This window comes from Urocitellus parryii, chromosome 8 (genome assembly GCF_045843805.1).
Source record: "Urocitellus parryii isolate mUroPar1 chromosome 8, mUroPar1.hap1, whole genome shotgun sequence".
NCBI classification, from domain to species: domain Eukaryota; kingdom Metazoa; phylum Chordata; class Mammalia; order Rodentia; family Sciuridae; genus Urocitellus; species Urocitellus parryii.
In genome coordinates this window covers 148,973,607-148,991,844 of record NC_135538.1, presented here as the reverse complement: position 1 = coordinate 148,991,844, position 18,238 = coordinate 148,973,607, and the positions used below count along the sequence as shown (strand labels likewise).

The following is an 18,238-nucleotide window of genomic DNA, read 5'->3' as shown; positions in this document are numbered from 1 at the left end:
CTGGAGCACCTCAATTTCACTTGAACTTCCTAAAGATATCCTTCAGCCGTTTTGCATCGTCTTTCTCCCACTTAGTGACGCGGCGCCCTGGGGTGATGCAGTCCCTTCGCCGCCATGTTAGATCTCCTCTCTCTTTTTTCTTTTTAAAAGCATTGAAATCTATCCTTGTAGTATTTGATTTTATAGCTACTCGTGGTAGAGTTCTGGTTTTCAGAGGAAGATGTTGTTGCCTGCTTTTCAGCTTTACCTTCGTTCTGCTGAGTGCCCGAGGGAGCTCTGACATTGGAATTGTCATCTCTCTTTTCAACGGCCTCCTTGAGAGGACAGTGTCATTCCTTCCAAAAGGGAAATAGGAAATTTGTTTTCTAGTTTGGAAGGAGTTGGTGTTGGAAATACTTCCTAGGATGAAATGCTCATAATTTTTTTTTTAAAGGATGGTGGGGTGAGTGTGAGATTTCTTATTTTTTCTAAACAGAATTCCGAGGGCAATCATATGATTAATAGTGATGCTGATTTCTATTGCGTGTTTCCAACTCCCTCCCCACTGGAGTTAACAGCTTTCCCGATACTTACGTAAGGCTGGCGGGGTACGGGCCCTGTTTCAGAGGGTCGAGGACTCGCAGGCACACTCGTCCCAGGTTTCCAGGATTCCCTTCAGGGGCTGACTTGACGGAGGAGTGGTTTGCGGCCAGGGGTGACTCTCTCCCCAGTCCTCTTGCAGTGGGTGAAGGCTCTGCCTTCAGAGTAACAAGGAAAGACGCCCCAGGAAGCCCTGCCCTTTCCCTCTGCTTGGGTGCTTGCCAGTGTGGGAAGGTGGTTCCCAGTTCAGTGGGTGGACTTGGTGTCCATTAAAAAATAAAAAAAAATTCTGAGGTTGTTTCCTATCGATTCAGGGAAGGGCCCTGGAGCGCGTTAGGAAGTCAGGTCAACAGCATCTCTGCCCGTGGGATCTCCCACCTGTGAGATGTGGAGTCTGGGGACTCTGAACACCAGTTCTCTGCAGGACCCTGATGGAGTGATTCTTGGTGTCTTCTCCTTTCTCTTCCCTGAGTCACAGAGCTCTGTCCAGTGGCTGGGAAGAGGAGAGAACTGGCATTTGCTGCCATTGAGAACTGACCCTTTTCTGCATTGATGCTACCCAGGATTTTGTTTAGAGAGTTCTTAAAGGAGCCAGGTCTGTCTCCTTCCCCAGCCACCGTGTGGGGCAGGAGGCATAGGGATCAGTTTACCAGGTGTGGGCCAAGTGGAGCAGAATATGGTTTGTATACCCGGGACAGAGGCACCGTGCCACAACAGTGCTACTCTCAGTCCCTACTCTGTGCCACATCCCAGGACAAGCTCCTTTGAAAACATATGACATTTCACTATTTTAAGGACACAAACTATTCGTCAACATAGTATTTAACATTGCATCTCTTCGTTTCACATATATTCCTTCTAAGACAACTCTTTGGGATCTTTATGTATATACATGCTTTCTTCTTTATTTTTCTGAGATGTGGAACTGAAAGCTCGGAGAGGCAGATAAGTGGAGTTTGACGGATTTTCACGAAGTGAGCAAACACCTGTAGCCTCCAGGCAGGTCAAGAAGAGAACAGGATCATCGCTCATGGGCCAGTCTCTGCCACACGCCTCTTTCCTAAAATAATCACTCTGCCAACTTCTCACACCACAGATGACCTTGCCAGGGCTGGGATTTGAACTTGGATCAGTCTGTGTCCAGAAGACGTGTTTTCCGTGCCACTCCTGGATTCCTTAGATTTTTCAGGTCAGGCTGAGGCTTGAATGCTTCACCCTGTTGTATTAGGAGTCAGCTGGTCCTTGACAACCCAGGGCCTATTGGGATGGTTGACCTGAACATGTTTTCCCTCCAAGCCAGGTTCAAGCCTGGGGCTAACTTCTGTTAGTGACTGGAGTGGTGGCTGCATTTGAACTGGGCCTGGAAGAATCTGCCTTTGGAATCGGCCTTGGGCTTCTGCCTTGGGCTCATGAACTGGCTGAGAAGGGGGATGGGTGCTGGAGGGCAGGAGGCCTAGTCCATTCTGTTCCTCCTGCTGTTCTTGAGGGGAGAGTTTCCTTAGCTATTTGCTTTACTGACTGTCTTATAGGGTTTGGGATGAATCCGTGGCAGGAAAAAATCTCCTTGTATAGTACCCATTGAGTATTCCTTACCCCAAAAGCTTAGGACAAAAGTGTTTCCAATTTTGGAGTTTTTTTTCAAATTTTGAATATTTTCATAGACTTTAATGGTTGAGCGCCTCAAATCAAAAACATCTGAAATCAGAAACGATTTAAAATTTTAAGCTTTTTTTTTTTTTTGCACCAGGGATTGAATCTAGGGGTGCTTAATTACTGAGCCACCTCCCCACATCCCCAGGCCTTTTATATTTCTTATTTTGAGGCAGGGCTTTGCTAAGTTGTTCAGGGCCAAGTTGCTGAGCTGCTGAGGCTGGCCTTGAACTTGGGATTCTTCTGCCTCAGCCTCCAGAGTTGCTAGAAATATAGGCATGAGCCACTGCACCCAGCTTCAAAATTTGAAACTTTTTAAGCAGTAACATGATGTTCAAAAAGTTTTAGATTTGGAGTGTTGGGGATTTCAGAGCACTTCAGGTTTCCATATTTGAGATGGTCAACCTGTAACGTCTTTGTAAATAATGGTAAAAAGAGCTTATGCAGTGATTTAGTTTACAGAGCTCCTTCACACTCCTGACTGGCTTTTTTGCTGCTGAATAATATTTTATTACCCTTTACTATTTCCTAGGTTGATCTCATCTTCATGAGTTATTTTAATGTGAATGTGTGAATTTCAATATAATTTAATATCAGAATATTCATCTTCCCTGTTTTATGGGAAAAGTTGGACCATCTGAGTGTATGTCTGTATCTGATGGTCTCTGAACCATTCAGAAGCATTTAGTGTGTCCGGTTCGGTTTATTTATACTAATAGTAACTGAATCACCTACGTGTCAAGCCAAGGTTGAGAGGCCCAAGGTCAAGTGCGTAGGGAAGCAGACATCTATGTAAATAACTTTCAGCACTATAATTATGTAGGTTAGCAGGTAGCACTAGAAAAGTGCAGACAGTGGAACCACATGTTGTGTTGAGGAGCAGGACATGGGGTGAGGTGGGTGGAACAAGACCATGCCAAGTGACAGGGAAGAGGTGGCATTGGAGCTGAGCCTTATCTGATCAGTAGAGTTCCGGATGGACTGTGGGATGGATGGACCGGGGAACTGCAGGCCGAGGAATGAGCATGAAGAAAGACATCTGACCTGAGAGTACAGGGTGCAGCCGGGGAACAGGAGCAGGCCAGGGCACCTGAGCTCAGGTGACCGTGAGGCCGGTTGCAGGTGAGCTGAGAATGCTGAGCTGGAGAGCAGAGTGTGAAGCACTCGTGTGCTGTCTGGAAGTTCTCACCTGCCTGGGGAGTGGCATCCACTGGAGACTTTCACAACGAGTAGTATTCGTGTAGTTGTTCACTTACCAACACACACGACCATCTTTGCCTTCGAGTAGCTTACTCACAGTTAAGGGCTCAGTAGTTCCTCAGAGCGTCATGGTCTGCTCAGGCTGCTGTGGCCAAGTGCCATAGCTGGGTGACTTATAAACACACATTTCTTTCTCCTGTCTCTGGAGGCTGGAAGCCAGATGTTAGGCAGTATGGTCAGGTCCAGCGAGGGCCCTGCTCTGCTGAATTCTCTCTGTATCCTCATTGCATCTCACAGTGGAGAGAGAGTCGGAGAGCTCTCTGGGATCCCGTCTATAAGGGCATTAGTCCCATTCACTAGGACCTTCCAAAGGCCCACTTCTTACTACCAACACATCAGAGGATTTCAACACGGGAATTTGGGGAGGACACACACATTCAGCCCATTGCACACATTATCAGGCAAGTTTATTATTACAAATTGATAAATGTTGTGAATGACAAGGTGTGTACGTCTGCACGTGTGTGTCTGTGTGTGGTCTGCCTATGTGTGTGTTGCTGGTTTACACTCATAGAGGAGCAGACGGTGTCTCTGAAGGAAGCTGGGGAGGGCCAAGGACAGAGTGGCCATTGAAGCCTGAGGTGTGGGTAGGGAGGGTCCTGTGCAGAATTAGCCAGAGGGGTGGCAGAAAAACAGAAGCAGGCACACCAAGAGAACCAAGCCTTAAGGAAGGGCGTGGTCAGGGGTAGGTGGTGGTTTGTGTTTTGTAAAGATTATCATGTGAACAAGATGGTTGGTCAACAAGAGGGTCCCAGTACAAGACCTTATGGGTCAGCAGTACCCAGTCCTGGCTGATTGTTGGAATGCCATGTGCACCTGGTGCCACTCAACCAGGACAGCTGGGGGAGGGCCCAGGCATCCCCAGTTTGCTAAGCTCCCTTGCTGATTCCATTATGCCGTCGGGACTGACAGCGACCACCGTGGTCCGAGCCGAGGGTGGAGAGGTGAGGACCCAGGATGGCCTGGAATGTCGCTGGACCAGGTGTGACTGACCGTTTTCCTGTAGAGGGTGAGGGAGAGGAGGAAGAGAACATTTCCTGAGTGCACTGTTGGTCTGCATAATAAACTGCTCTTCTGTGTTTTTGCTCTTAGATACACTTTTTTTGTGGCGATGGGATACCTTACAATATGTCACATCAGCCGAATATACATCTTTCACTATGGAGTGCTCACTACAGATTTTTCGGGGTGAGTATCTTAGTTTGGGGACTAGGACTGACTACTTTTGACTCAATCTCGGAGGGTCTGTATGTATCAAGTGTGCATAAGAATTATCAGGTGAGTTAAGTCAGTTGGTAAGATGCTGTGTGAACAGGGTGGAGGTTGAAGATTGGGTTGTTCTGTGGGATTATAAACTGTGCTCAGCTGTAAGGTCAGGGTCACAACCTACACCCTAAGTGTTCTGTCCCACTGTCTTTTTTTTTTTTTTTTTTTAAGCAGTCCTATTAGAGGGTGGCCAGACCTTGCTCACGGTTGTCTGACTGCTCTGTCACTACAGTGGCTGAGCTGAGTCATTGTAGTGGAACCCTGTAGCTGGCAAAGCCCAGAACATTCACCATTCAACTCTACAGACACAGTTTGCCTATCCCTATTCTGAGGCCTGTAATGCAGGGTTGGTGCTCACCCTTCTGGTTAATGACCTAGAAATTCTTCCTGGTGAATTGAAATAGCTGTTACCCTGAACCTTGTGAGTGTCCCCTGGCTGCTCTGTCTCCTCCCTGAGACGCCCCTAGACCTCCAGCTGCCAAAAGGTTAATGCACGGGACAGCGTGAGGCCCCCAGCCTTGGCCTGGTGGAGCCCCCCTGTCCCAGCTGGTCGCCTGGTGAGGACCGCAGATGGTCAGTGTTCTGTTGAGGTTAGCGGAGGAACAGCTTTCTATGAATCCTGCAGGATGAGCAGTAAGCAGAGTTACCCCTGGTGACATGCATGTCATCCACCTACTTCCCTAGGGACTTGGTTCTGTTCCTTCAGGTGGCCTGAGGTCGGGGAGAACTCGGGTGGTTGGGTTGCATCTCATTTGTTGAGTCGTTGGTGAGCAGGCTGGAATAAGGGGCTGCACTCAGCTCACGGGTGTGAACTTTGCCATTGTGCAACTCACCCGTCCCCCCAAGTTAAGTTCACGAGGGCCAAAGAGTGTTGCTTTTGGACACAGAGACTGTTACATTCAAATCTTCACCCTGTGGCTTGGGCTTCTTTTCTTCCTCAGGCCGCTGGGATTTTCCCTGTTTCTCTTCCATCTGGGGGTCTCTACCCCACATGGTAAGAGCACACTTCCCAATTTTTCTGAAATAAGTTCACAAAAATCATTTTATTCTTGAGTGATATGCATTGCTATAAAACACAGTATGGGAGCAACAAAGATAATAAAATAGCCAGAAAGTGATACTATTAAAAATAACCCTATCTCCGCACAGTGTTTAATCAATGACCCCCATGCTCGGCTTTCACCCCAGAGCCCACTGTACTAAAAGGAATTCTTGCTACTTAATATCTATTCAATAAGGGAATTAGCTAAATACTACAGAATTTGTTGGCGTATTTTTCAATGTTTCCAGGAGACTCCTTCTAATCATCCAACAGCCATATTGGTTAGGATGATGAACAAAAAGCTTTGGCTTTGGCTCAGACTACATTAGTACCTGTTTCGTGTGAATATCAGCCTCTCTTTTTCATGCAGTCAATGTTCATTCATTCATTTCTGCGACAATTTTTGAGTCTCCAGTGTGCTGGGTACAATGCCAGGTGCCAAGGACACTGAGTTCCTGGTAGGAGAACAGGTGTTCCCGGCACATGGAGCGGCTGGCTCTGCAAGAGAACAGAAGGGTGAGGCAGGTGCCCACCGAGGCCCTTCCTGGACAGCGGCTTCTGTCATCAGGCGTGATCAGTTCAGCAGCCTGGTTGTCACTGGACTCCATCTGCTGCTGCTCGTGCCCATAGCCACCCCCTGGACCAGTGCGAGTCGGCAGCACCTTCTAGCAGCTGTCCTTCCCTCCCCTTGCCCCTTCCCCAGTCTCTGTTTTCTGTACCTGCCAGAGTGAGGTTCCCCACTGCAAAGCAGTTGGGATCTGGATCTGAATATCTCCACTTGCTTTCCTGCCGCCTCCCGCTCCCACGCGTGACGTGGAAAAAAGCTCATGGTCCACACACGCTGGGTTACTTCTGTGCCTCGAGTTCCCCTCATCAGAAAGCCCTTCGCTGTCTTCGTCAGCCTGGAAACCTCTTTCTTCGTTTCTTAAAACCCAGCTCAGAGATCGATTCCTTGCAAAGCGTCCATGGTTGCCACCCTCTCCACCTGCCTTGGAGTCATGCATTTTGGACCTGGGACAGCAGGATGCCTCTCAGCCGGGCTCGCACTGGTCAGGGCCACCCTTGCCTGCTCATCAGGGTCATCAGCTGGAGTATGGCATGTTCGTAACCAGCAGGTGTGGGTACCCCCCCCCATCGTCAAGAAGTCCCCCAATCTGCTGTCAGCACGCTGGAGACCCAGAGGTGCTGAGGAGCTGACGGTGTGTCTCAGGCCAAGGGAACCAGCCAGAGACCTAGACTGGTGTGTCTCAGAGCCTCAGCCTGGTGTCCTCATGTCTGAAGGCAGGAGAAGACGCATGTTCCAGCTCAGACAAAGAGGAGGGGAGGAAGAGAAAATTCACCCTTCCTCTGCCTTTTTGTTCTGTCCAGGCCCTCGGTAGACTAGACATTGCCCAAATGCTCATCTCTTCCAGAAACACCCTCACACACACCTCAGAAACAATGTCTCCCAGCTGTCTGGAGACCCCTTACCCAAGTCCACTTGATGCACGGAGCTAGCCATCTTGACTCACATATAAGCTCATGAGAGATGGATGTGGAAGCAGAGATGGTGATTGTTCTAAAACTAGATTGGGTCCTTGGTAGAGTCACAAAGCAGGGTGAGCACATTAAAAGTAATTGCTGTGGAGTGAGATGTGGATGAGACACCGGAAGGACTGGGAAGGCGTCGTAAGCATCAGATTTCCTCACTCAGAGGCTTTGCAAGCATTTGTGCCATTTCACCTTCTTAGTAAAGGCTCTGGAGATGGCGGATGGGGATTTTTGTAACAGAGATGCTGCCATTCAGCAGATCCGCTCTGCAAGGAAAGGCTTGGGTCCTGCCTCAGACCCTTGTTCTTTCATTCTTCAGCAGACACTGACTAGGAACCCTGGATATACCAGGCATGTCTGCAAGAGATGGAGTGAGTAGCCTGCAGGATCAGTGTGCACGTGTTGATTTCAAGATCTCCTAGAAAGTGAAAATGTGGCCATATCGTTTTGTGTTGGGTTGACAAAGTATCCCCCTAAAATTCATGTTCACTCAGACCCTCAGACTTTTTCCTTATTTGGAAAAGGATCATTGCAGATATAACTAGTTTAGATGATGTCATACTGGATTGGGGTATGCATTGGGTCCAATATATCCCTGTAAGAAGGCCACAAAGGACAGACCACAGGGAGATGACTATGTGGGAAGATGGAGGCAGAAATTGGAATGATGTAGCTGGCTGCTAGGGAATGTCAAGGATTGCTGTCCATCACCAGAAACCAGGAAGAAGCATGGGACAGATTCTCCCTCAAAGCTGGCAGAAGGAACCGACCCTGTTGACATCTTCTTTTTGGACTTCTAGCTCCAGAAGTGTGAGAAAAGGATTTCTGTGTTTGTAAGCCACCCAGCTCGTGATGATTTGTTATGGCAGCTGGAGGATACTCATACACACTGTTCCTCATTCTTTACCTTTTCATGTATTAGTGGCTGTCTCCTGTTCCTCCACGGTCCCTGTCTCTGGCTGCCCTTGTGATGCCTTCTCTTCCATTTGTTTTGTCAAAACCACAAGTGCTTGAGTAATTTAAGCTTCTTTTTAATGCAGTCAAAATTGTGGGCAGGTATCAAAAGGGAAACCGTGCAGGGCATTTGCGGACAAACATACTTGTGAAATAGGGTGACTTTGGGGTTGACAGCAGGAGGATGGAAATCAGGTCCTGTCAACCTCGATTTCAGAAGCAGAGTCTCGAAATTGGATTAAGAAATCTCTGACGTCACACACAAAACTGCAGAATATTTGAACTAGAAAGGCTCTGTTGTCAGGAAAGAATACAAAGAAAAGGCATCTGCTGCCTGAAAATCACACCTGGTTTAGTCCTTTGGTCACTGAGTGGCCAGGCATTCAGTTCTTGGAGGGTGTGTCTTTATTATCATCTTTTCATAGATCACGTTGAATGGCATTATTTTCCTCTATCACCTAGGTCCCCACTGCCTCACTGACATATGTCCCTCTTCTTGGAGTATGCCAGTGTCTGTTGACAGATAGAGGGGTCCGTACCACCCGGAAATTGGCAAGATGTTTTAAATCGAAAATTGCCAATTAGAGAGGTTCTGTACTATCGTGTGTTCTCATTTTGAGCGCACAAGCAGCCACAGATTCTCTTCCAGAATGGGATTCATCTAACCCCACTGTTTATTTCAGTTGAAATATCATGTGTAGGATTTTGCGGAGAGGTGAAGTAGTGTCTTGAAGTGGAATGTGGCATTTCAGAGCAGCTGGATGGGAAACTGTTCTCTTTGGAGCAGGCCTGCAAATCTTAGTGCTTAGCACATTTTATCACACCTTCAGAGTGAGAGCACAGACAGGAATCGAAAATGGCATTGGATGTGATGAGTGATTTTGTCAAACAACACATATAGAGGGTTTTAATTTTGGAGAACACATAAACTTGTACTTTAGGCTATTCCAGGAACTTGCAATTCTATTTATCCTTCTAAAAGTAGTCAAGTTCCCATGGGCAGGGCTGGTGACAATAGTAAAATACATTTTTATTTGTGCTGCTAATATAATCTATATCAGTGCAGGTAGGGGTGAACATCTGTTCCGTTTTTCCATGACTGTGGGCTGGGAGAGGCACCAGCATGGTCGCTGTTCTCCCCGGGGAAGCTCAACAGTTGCAATAAAGCTGATTCCTTTTAGGCTTGTGATTGTGAATGGATTCTTCCAAGGGCAGCAGCAAGAACTCTATTTCCTTTTTGCAGTTTCAGCCGGATTCAGGCAGGTAATTGCTCCCCTCATGTTGGTAGTTCGGTTGCCCAATGTGTGTTTTGAAAACAGTATGAAATGAAAACTCTAGACCCGGCCAGTGGGAGGATCAATTGGTAAAACCCTCTGGAAGGCAATTTTGCCATAAATTTCCAGTGAGAGTTTTCAAAGAGTTCCTATCTCATAATAGTCTAAACGCTTTGTAGTTGTATTACTGTAAAGAAGACAAATCTATTTTATTTTTCACAAGGCTGTTTGACTGCTGTCAGTAGTGAAAAACTAGAAGCATCCCAAAACAATCTAAAAGAGATGAATGATCAGATTAAGGTACCAGCGTGCTTCCATTACATAAAAACCACAAGGCAAAGACATGTGTCAAGATTCCATTTTTTTTTTCTTTGTGGAGTTGCATAGAAAATGAGTGAGAGGAAATAATGAAATATTAAGACAGGTTCTGTCTGGGGGGCCGTTATTGATGATTTGAATATTCATTTTACTTATTTATATTGCTACGATAATGAAAACCCTGGAATGTTATTTAAATACATTTGCATGCATATTAAAGATTCTGGTGAACTGCAGCGAGTGGGACTGTTGAACAGTGGCCACTGGTTTCCTGTTACCTTTTCGGAGGACAATAGACACCCTGTTGGCCTGGCCTGCTTTCCAGAGGGGACCTTTGCCCTCTTGTTCCACAGACAATGTTTTTTCCTATCACTTTATGACATTCTGGTCACCCCGTTTGCCCAAGCCCAGTATGTTCAAATAATTGGGTTATATGGTATGGAAAAAAGATATTTGCAAAGAAATTTCAAGATTTGCTTATTCCATATTTCTTCTTCAGGTCACTCTAGTTTTTTATAGTCACGGGCTATTGAATTTTGCAGACAGAAGTGACACTGAATGTACCTGGTGGGTCACCTGTTAAAGTGAACACGGGGTGATTTTGTTGAGTGCTAAAGAATAGAGGTCAAATCTTGGAAAGGTGTGTGTGTGTGTGTGTGTGTGTGGGTGTTGGGGTTGTCCTTATTCTTTTTACTCCAAACATCTTCATCTACCTGTTTTTCTTCTTCCTTTCTTCCGTTATCTTTCTTTCTTTTTTTATGTTTGATTTTATTTGTTCTAATTAGTTATAAGTGACAGCAGAATGCACTTGGATTCACTGTGCATAAATGGAGCACGACTTTTCATTTCTCTGGTGGTACACCATGTAGAATCGCACCATTCATGCAATCATACGTGTCCCTAGAGGAATGACGTCCCTCTCATTCCACCATCATTCCTACCCACATGCCCCCTCCCCTCTGCCCAATCCAAAGTTCCTCTACCCTTCCACCCTCCGCCCCATTATGGACCAGCATCCTCTGGAGTTGGAGAATATCATGCTAAGTAAGCCAGTGCCCCCAGTCTAAAGGACAAATGTCTTCCCCCATGATATTTCTTTGTTTTTTTTCCTTTTCCTTTTTAAAAGCCAGAACGTTTATCGGGCGGCTAATTGTTGAAACTCCCAAGATGAACTGGAGGCTGCCACAGCTGCCCGCTTGGGTCAGGAGTCCTTCCTTCAGGGAATCCATGCCTGAATCCGCTGTGCACAATCTTGGATGCCTCATTCGACCAGCCGGTGGTGGTATTTTGTCTGTTAGCCTTGGCATCCAGTTACACTTTCTCTTGCACTTGGCAGAGTAACCACACTCACCATAGCTCGACTCCAGAAGGTTCTAGGCCTTGGAGCCACAGCGCGGCACAACGTGTGCGTCTTATTAGGATGCTTTCCTTATTAGGATCACCTTCCCTTTGGCATCTCACTTCTGCCACGGAGACCAGAAAGACACCCCACCCCTCATTATATTTCTTTACCTAAATTAGACTAAGATTCTTAGGTTTAAGAAGGAAACTATGACTTTATTTCTTTATTTTTTAATCATGAAAAAAAATTGCTGCAGTGAAAGGGAGGTGGGCTGCCTCCAGCATGCTTGGCCTCAGCCCTTGGTTTCTGGTTGGTCACAGAATCCAAGGAGCCAAGTGCAGGGCCTGTGACTGGGAGTGTGTGCAGACTAGGGATGAGGAGGAGAAGATCCGAGTGCAGCTCAGATGCAGCCCAGCCTCCCTGTGCGCAGGAGAAATTCTTTGGCTGCATCAAGGAGCCCCGTATGAATGCCCCCCTGTTGCCAAAAAAGAACAGAAATTCTGACAGAAATTTGTGGCTTTTCGATCTGCGATCTGCTTTATCACAAGTTACCAGTGCATTATGTTTTATGAATTCATGATCACCTGTGAGTTATTAATTCTTACTTAATTTGTCAGAAACTTCTTTGGATATTTAAATCAGTAACAATGTAGTGTTGAAATCCAGACTGGATGAGGTGTGATAATATTTGAGACAGAGCTGTTCTATCTATTTAATTTTTTTCCATAGAAAAGAACGTCTTTTCTAAGTCATGAATAATATGGTTCTTACGTAGATCCAGACGCACAGATTTCATCTGAAACATGAGTATTTTTGATACAGCAGTAGGGGCTCAGTACTACCGTCGCATTGGTCCGGATCCCCCCTAAGCAGGTGCCAGGATGGGAACAGATGGGTGAGGTTGTTGGAGGAAACATTTCAGGGGAATGGCAGCCAGGAGACTGAGATGCAGGCTTGACCCCTAAGAGGAGGCAGGAAAGGAGGGAGCTCCTGGACTGCAGCAGGGTTCTAAGTCTGCCACGTTCCCTGGAGTCCTGCTGCCAAGTTCCCAGCGCAGAGGAGTTGCCTGGCTTTGGAGGGCGTGGTCTAAGTATCCAGGCGCTGCTCATTCATTGGCTGGCGCAGCCCAAGGGAGGCGTGGCCTCTGCGGGAGCACCTCCGGCCTGGGTGCTCCCCAGCTGAGAGCCTGGAAGTCCTGCCTGTGGGTCTGTCTTAGACTGGTGGTTGTTTCCCAGACATGGAATTCGTTTTCTCCAGACAGAGGGCAATAATGTTGTATTTCTACAGTTCAGAAAGGTGGGCTAACCCAATACATTATCTCTCTCTTTTTTTTTTCTACCAATTTTGGGGTCCTAAGATGGAAGTTATGAATCAAATACATGGTAGACACTTAATTGGTTTACAAATGGAGCGATTGCCAGAGAGCCCACCACCCATTTTAAAAATTATGTGCTGGGTTTTGCGTGAGGAAGGCTGGTTCCTAGGGTTTCCAAACTTCCAAACAAAACACAAAACAAAAAAATGGCAAAAGGCATTAGAAAGAAAACCATCCTGCTTTGAAGCCTGATTTGAAAACTGTTTTGAATGCCTTGCTTACAGCGAGTCCCTTGAAGAAAATCAGCTCAGCCCAATCCGGGTGCTGAGTGCAAGGCTTTGTTGGACAGCAGAGGATGAGCCACAGAGTCCCATTGGTCTGTGAGACCCACTTGGCCGTGCACAGAGCTCTGGTGTAGCCCTGAGTCCTGGGACCAGCACCTCTGTTTTCTGGAAGAGCAGGATTTTCTTTTCTTCTCCAGGGTGAGAGTGTGGTCTGCGGGAGCATCACTGATGAGCATCTCCTGAGACCCCAGCCCGAGTGTCCTGGTGCCCTTGTTGGTCATTCTCGCCCGTTTTGGCAGGACGCAGAGAGGCCCTTCCCTCCTCCCCTGGGCAGGCTGCCCCCTCTTTCAACATCTTGCTCGGCATTAGGAGTTTTTCATCTTTTGGGTCTTTCTTGTTGCTGTTGTAGGTGGACACATGCCTTTACTTTGTGTGTCTATTTTTAGGGGGTGCTGAGGATCCAGCCCAGTGCCTCACTCGCGCCAGGCCAGCGCTCTGCCACTGAGCCCCAGCCTCAGCCCCACGTGAGGAATCTTGTTTTAGTGGTCCATTGGCCATCGGGCTTTTGCAAACGAGATGTCAGTTTAGGTGTAAAGGTGAAGATTCCCAAGGGTGGTTGTTGACAACTTATTCAGAGTGGTTTAGTTATTAGTGCATATGCATGACTTACTTACTACATGCTTGTTATTTTAAAGGGATGGAAAATAAGAGTTAGAATGAGCAGAATTAGACAACCAAGTGGACTCACAGAGAAGGGGTGAATGTAGTTGACACTTGTCATATTTGGCCAAAAGATGGCTGGGTCCGGCCGCGTCTTCCCACACTGCTGCACGTGGCCTGCTGGACGCTGTGGAGCATCCTCTGGATCCAGGATACTGTGATAAGACGTGGGTCAAACCCTCAGCCTTACAGATAACAGGCCGTCTTTCCTTAGGGTGTAAAGAGAGCAAATCCAACAAGAAGCCGTAAGAATAGAAGTCAGAAAACCAGACTAAGGCTGAGGGTGTGAAGGAGAGCATGCAGTCAGAGCTGTGGGGTTTCATCTTGTGGGCCGTGCAACAGCCCAGTTGCTTGTGTCTCCTTCTAAAGTCATGTCAGAATCCTCTCCCTCAATGCTGAGGCATTGGGCTGTGGCTGCTGGGTCTCAAGGGTGGAGCCCTCATGCATGGGGTTAGTGCCCTTGTCAAAAGGGCTGCAGAGTGCCTTTGCCCTTCCTCCCCATGAGGTGACGGAAGACAGCCATCTTGGAAGCTGGCCCTCAACCAGGCCCTGGGTCTGCCAGGTGGCCTAGGACTTCCAGGCTCCAGGACCGGGAGAATACAGCCCACCATTTGCAAGCGCCCAGTGAGTGCTATTTTGTTATAACACCTGAAGGAACTTTGACAAGAGTGAAGCTGTATCACAAGTTCTAAACTAGGGGAAATGGAAAACCAGATGCCACTTTTCCTTTTCTTTTGAAACTGGGTCTGGCTGTGTGGCCCAGGCTGGCCTTGAACTCCTGAGCAAGCGATCTCCTGCCTCAGCTTCCTAAGTAGCTGGGACTAGGGACATGTGCCACCACTGCACCTAGCTCCCTTAAAAACGTTTATGATAGCTTTGTTGAGATAGAATTTGTATCATTTGAAATACACAATCCAGAGGTTTTTAGCATTCTCACCCAGTGAAGTAACAAAGCGTAGCCACGACCATAGTTAAATTGACATTTTCATCACCTACTTAAAGAAAACCCACATGTATCAGCCATCATACCTCTTTTCTGCCCACTTCCCTCAGCCTTGCACAACCAGCAGTCTACCTTGTTTTTCCATGGATTTCCTTATTCTAGACATTTAATATATATAGAATCATAGAGCTGGTGATTTTTTTGTGTGTCTGCCTTCCTTTTTTACTGCTGAATAATATTCTATTGTATGGACATACCACATTTCATTTACCCGACATTTGGATTACTTGATGGACATTTGGATTACTTCTTTGGGCTGTTGTCAGTAATGTTCTCTGAACATGCACATGCATGCTTTCTTGTGGACGTATTTTCATTTCTCAGGGGTGTATATCTAGCAGTTGAATTTCTATATCCTAAGGGAACTCTGTTTAACTTTTGAGAAACTATCAGACTGTTTCTGCAGCAGCTTCACCATTCACATTTCTGCAAGCAGCACGTGAGGCTCCAGTGTCTCCAGACTCCTGTCAACACCTGCTGCTGTCTGTGTTGTGGATCCTAGCCTTCCTAGTGCTTGTGTGGTCGTGTCTCACAATGTGATTGTGGTTGTGAGGTTGTGGTTTCAATCTTCCTGTCTCTGATACATCCGTTAATTAATTATCCGTAACTATTGTTGTGCATCTTTTCAACAAAAAGCTGCTTATTGGCTATTTGTGTATGTTTTTAGAGAAATCGCCACTCATTCTTTTTTCATTTGAAAGTTATTTCTCTAGTAGGTTGTGAGAGTCCTTCATATATTCCAGTCAGGTGTATGATTTGCATATTTTTTTTTGCATTCTGTGAAGTCTTTTTACTGGCTTGAAGGTATATCTCTATGAAATTTATTTTTTCTTTTGTTGCTTGTGCTTTTGATATTATACCTAAAAAACCAGTGCCCGATCTGAGGTCATAAGATTGATACCTAGGTTTTTTCCTAAAAGTTTGGCAGTTTCAGTTCCTAGATTTAGGTCTTGGATTCACCTTTGAATTGTTTTTGCTCTTTTCATGTGGACATCCAGTTGTCCCCATCGCAGTTTGCTAAGAAGACCTTTCTTGCCCTCCCTTATTTATGCTAACATCCTCTCTGACATGCGTGCCGCTTCTGAGGCAAGTTTTATTGGACGACTCTTATTCACTGAAGGTTGGCACTAGTTTTGTCAATAAACGGTCTGTTGACCGAGAGCTGCATTTTACAAACCCGACTTTTACCATGTAAAAGGTAGGAGCATTGCCTCCCATAGAGCCAGGGCTATGAGAACACAGTTGGGTGGAAAGGCAGGTTCGTGTCATTTAATGAGGAAGGCGTTCTGTGAAATGTCTCACTGGGTGGCTCTGTCACTGTGTGAAGACGAGGGTGCACACACACAGACCCAGATGGTCTAGCCTAGTGCACCCCTGGGCCATGCAGTAGAGCCTCTTTCTCCAGGGCTGTGAGCCTGTACAGAATGTCACTGGGCCATCGTAGCACAGGGCAGGTGTGTGTGCACTTTTCACATCTAGACAGGTTTGCACGAGCATCACCACAGACATGCCAGTGACACGTTGCACTGTGGCTTTGTGACGACTGTGACGTCACCAAGGTGTCGGAGTCTCTCAGCTCCACTTTCATCTTCTGGGACCACTGTTGGCTGAAACATCCTGACGTGGCACACGACTGTGCAGGTCTGTCTCTCCAGGTGGAGCCTGGTTAGGCGTCTCCCCAGCCCGGGCTTTCCATGTTGGTGTGTGCTGGAGTCCCTGGCCATCTTGTAAAATAGATTCCCATGTCCGGGGGTGTGTCGCTGAGTTGCTCCAGGTGAGGCCCAGGGGGTGGTTCTGGTCCTGGGGCCTCGCTCTCGAGAGAGACCCTCTAGTGTGACTCCTCGTTCAGTGTCATTACATCTACTTATTTAATGCGATTTGGAAGGGAAATACAAACTGGATATTGTGCATTGTCCCGTTTTGAGATTTTATTGAATAAACTGCAAGATGAAGACCACCACACAGAGAAACAGGGTTACAGCTTCCCCCGGATGGGTTTTCTTCATCGTGACCTTTCCATCTTCTTCCAGGCCCCTGATGATCATCACTCAGAAGATCACAACCCTGGCTTTCCAAGTCCACGATGGTGAGAACAACCACCTCCTGTGGCCCTCCGAGCTCTCCTTTGTGCGCCCCAGGGTTTAGACAAGTGCCCGTGGACCTCGCCACCTCCTGTTCTGACTTTCCAAGTCTCTTTAACCTGTCCCACTCACCACCCTCCACTCCCTGGGGAATCTGTAGTCTAAATGTGCTGAATAGTCACTCCGGGAACAGTGGGTTCTCTGTTTATCTTTGCAGTGTTTTAAAATTTGTGATTCTCTTTGAATTCATTTCCAAATTGCTTAAGAAATGGAAACCTTTTGCTTTGGTTTAATCTCCAAAAAGCTTATAAGGTAATTAATAAATTAAACAGCATTGGATGTTTAATCACTTTTTAATAGTAGATCTTTTTTTGATGGAAAATTATCTACTGGATAATCATCTAATGGATAATCATCTTGAAAAATCATCTAATGAGATTAGCCTGACCCTATACAAAGCCCGGAGAAGGGCTGGGGTTATGGCTCAATGGTAGAGCACTTGCCTGGCATGTGTGAGGCACTGGGTTCAACCCTCAGCACCCCATAAAAATAAAACAAAGGTCTTGTGTCTAATACCTTTTAAGTCCAATATCAATTAAAAAAAATTTAAAAATTGGGAGAAGGAAGAATGTGTCGTTTTTCCAGCAAATGAGATTTACACTGTTCACAGTGGACCCAGGGAAGGGAGGAGGGTTACTTCAGTTGGAGGGAAGATTTCTACCTGGCTTTACCAGGTGCCAGGTGCGTTCCTAAAAGCACCTTCTGTGGACTGTGCAGCTCCGGCCGGTGCGCTTGACTGTGGGGTGTCTTCCCTGGGTGACAGGTGGAGAGGGTTGTCTCCAGGAGCTGGTTTTCTTGTTAATCCTTCCATCTTCCGAACGGATGACACTTGGTCCGACCCGGTGCCCCCTGTTTGGTACCGGGCTCTCTAGTTGTTCTGTAGAGAACTGAATCGTTTTAGATCAAGATGGAGTCTCCCCAGGGGAGCTACCTCCTGTTGCCCAGCACCGAGAGGTCTCCCGGGTGGGAGGCAGGTGGGGACCAGGGGAGAGGAGCCCTGCGGACTGAGCAGCCGTCCCGACCGGCAGCTGGCGTCAGTGCCACTCGGGTTGCTCGGTGGTACTGTGAGTTGAGATCTTAGGGGGAGACAATGAAGAGATTTTTTTTTCTTTCTTTTTATTTTTTTTAAACATTGTTTCTTCTTCTTTTTTTCTTTAAATGGACTTTTTGCCTAGATTTGATTTTTGAAGTGTTCTCACCCCCACATCCACTCTCTGGGACGTCCTTGTGCGCGTGGTTCATCGGCCTCCTCTTTTCTTCCCCGTGTGTGGGAGGAACAGGGACACTCCAGGGACACTCCACAGGCGCTCTGCCTTCTCTGAGGCGCGCTGCGGTTCCTTCGTGGTTGGTGACCGTCACCAGCCTTAGCCGGCCAGGCAGTCCCACAGTTGACTCCTTGCAGTGACTTCTCTGCAGTCCACACGGCCATTTTATAGGGCGCACCTGCCCTCGGGTTGGAAGGTTCTCTGCTCAGGGTAGGCTTTAAGGAGCAATCTGGCCGTGTCTTTGTGCTCTCCTTGTATCGGGGTGAACTTTCTACTCTTGCTGGACAGGGAAGTC

General features: G+C 47.0%; 1 protein-coding gene across 1 annotated transcript in view; it reads left to right on the top strand.

Annotated features, from left to right (window-relative positions):
- Positions 1 to 18,238, top strand: part of Mboat1 (membrane bound glycerophospholipid O-acyltransferase 1) — a 101,478-nt gene that overhangs the window by 58,551 nt on the left and 24,689 nt on the right. The window contains exons 4-5 of the mRNA XM_026402200.2: positions 4,582 to 4,677; positions 16,568 to 16,623. Coding sequence (XP_026257985.1) covers positions 4,582 to 4,677; positions 16,568 to 16,623 — 152 coding nt within the window. The remainder of the gene's footprint in view (positions 1 to 4,581; positions 4,678 to 16,567; positions 16,624 to 18,238) is intronic.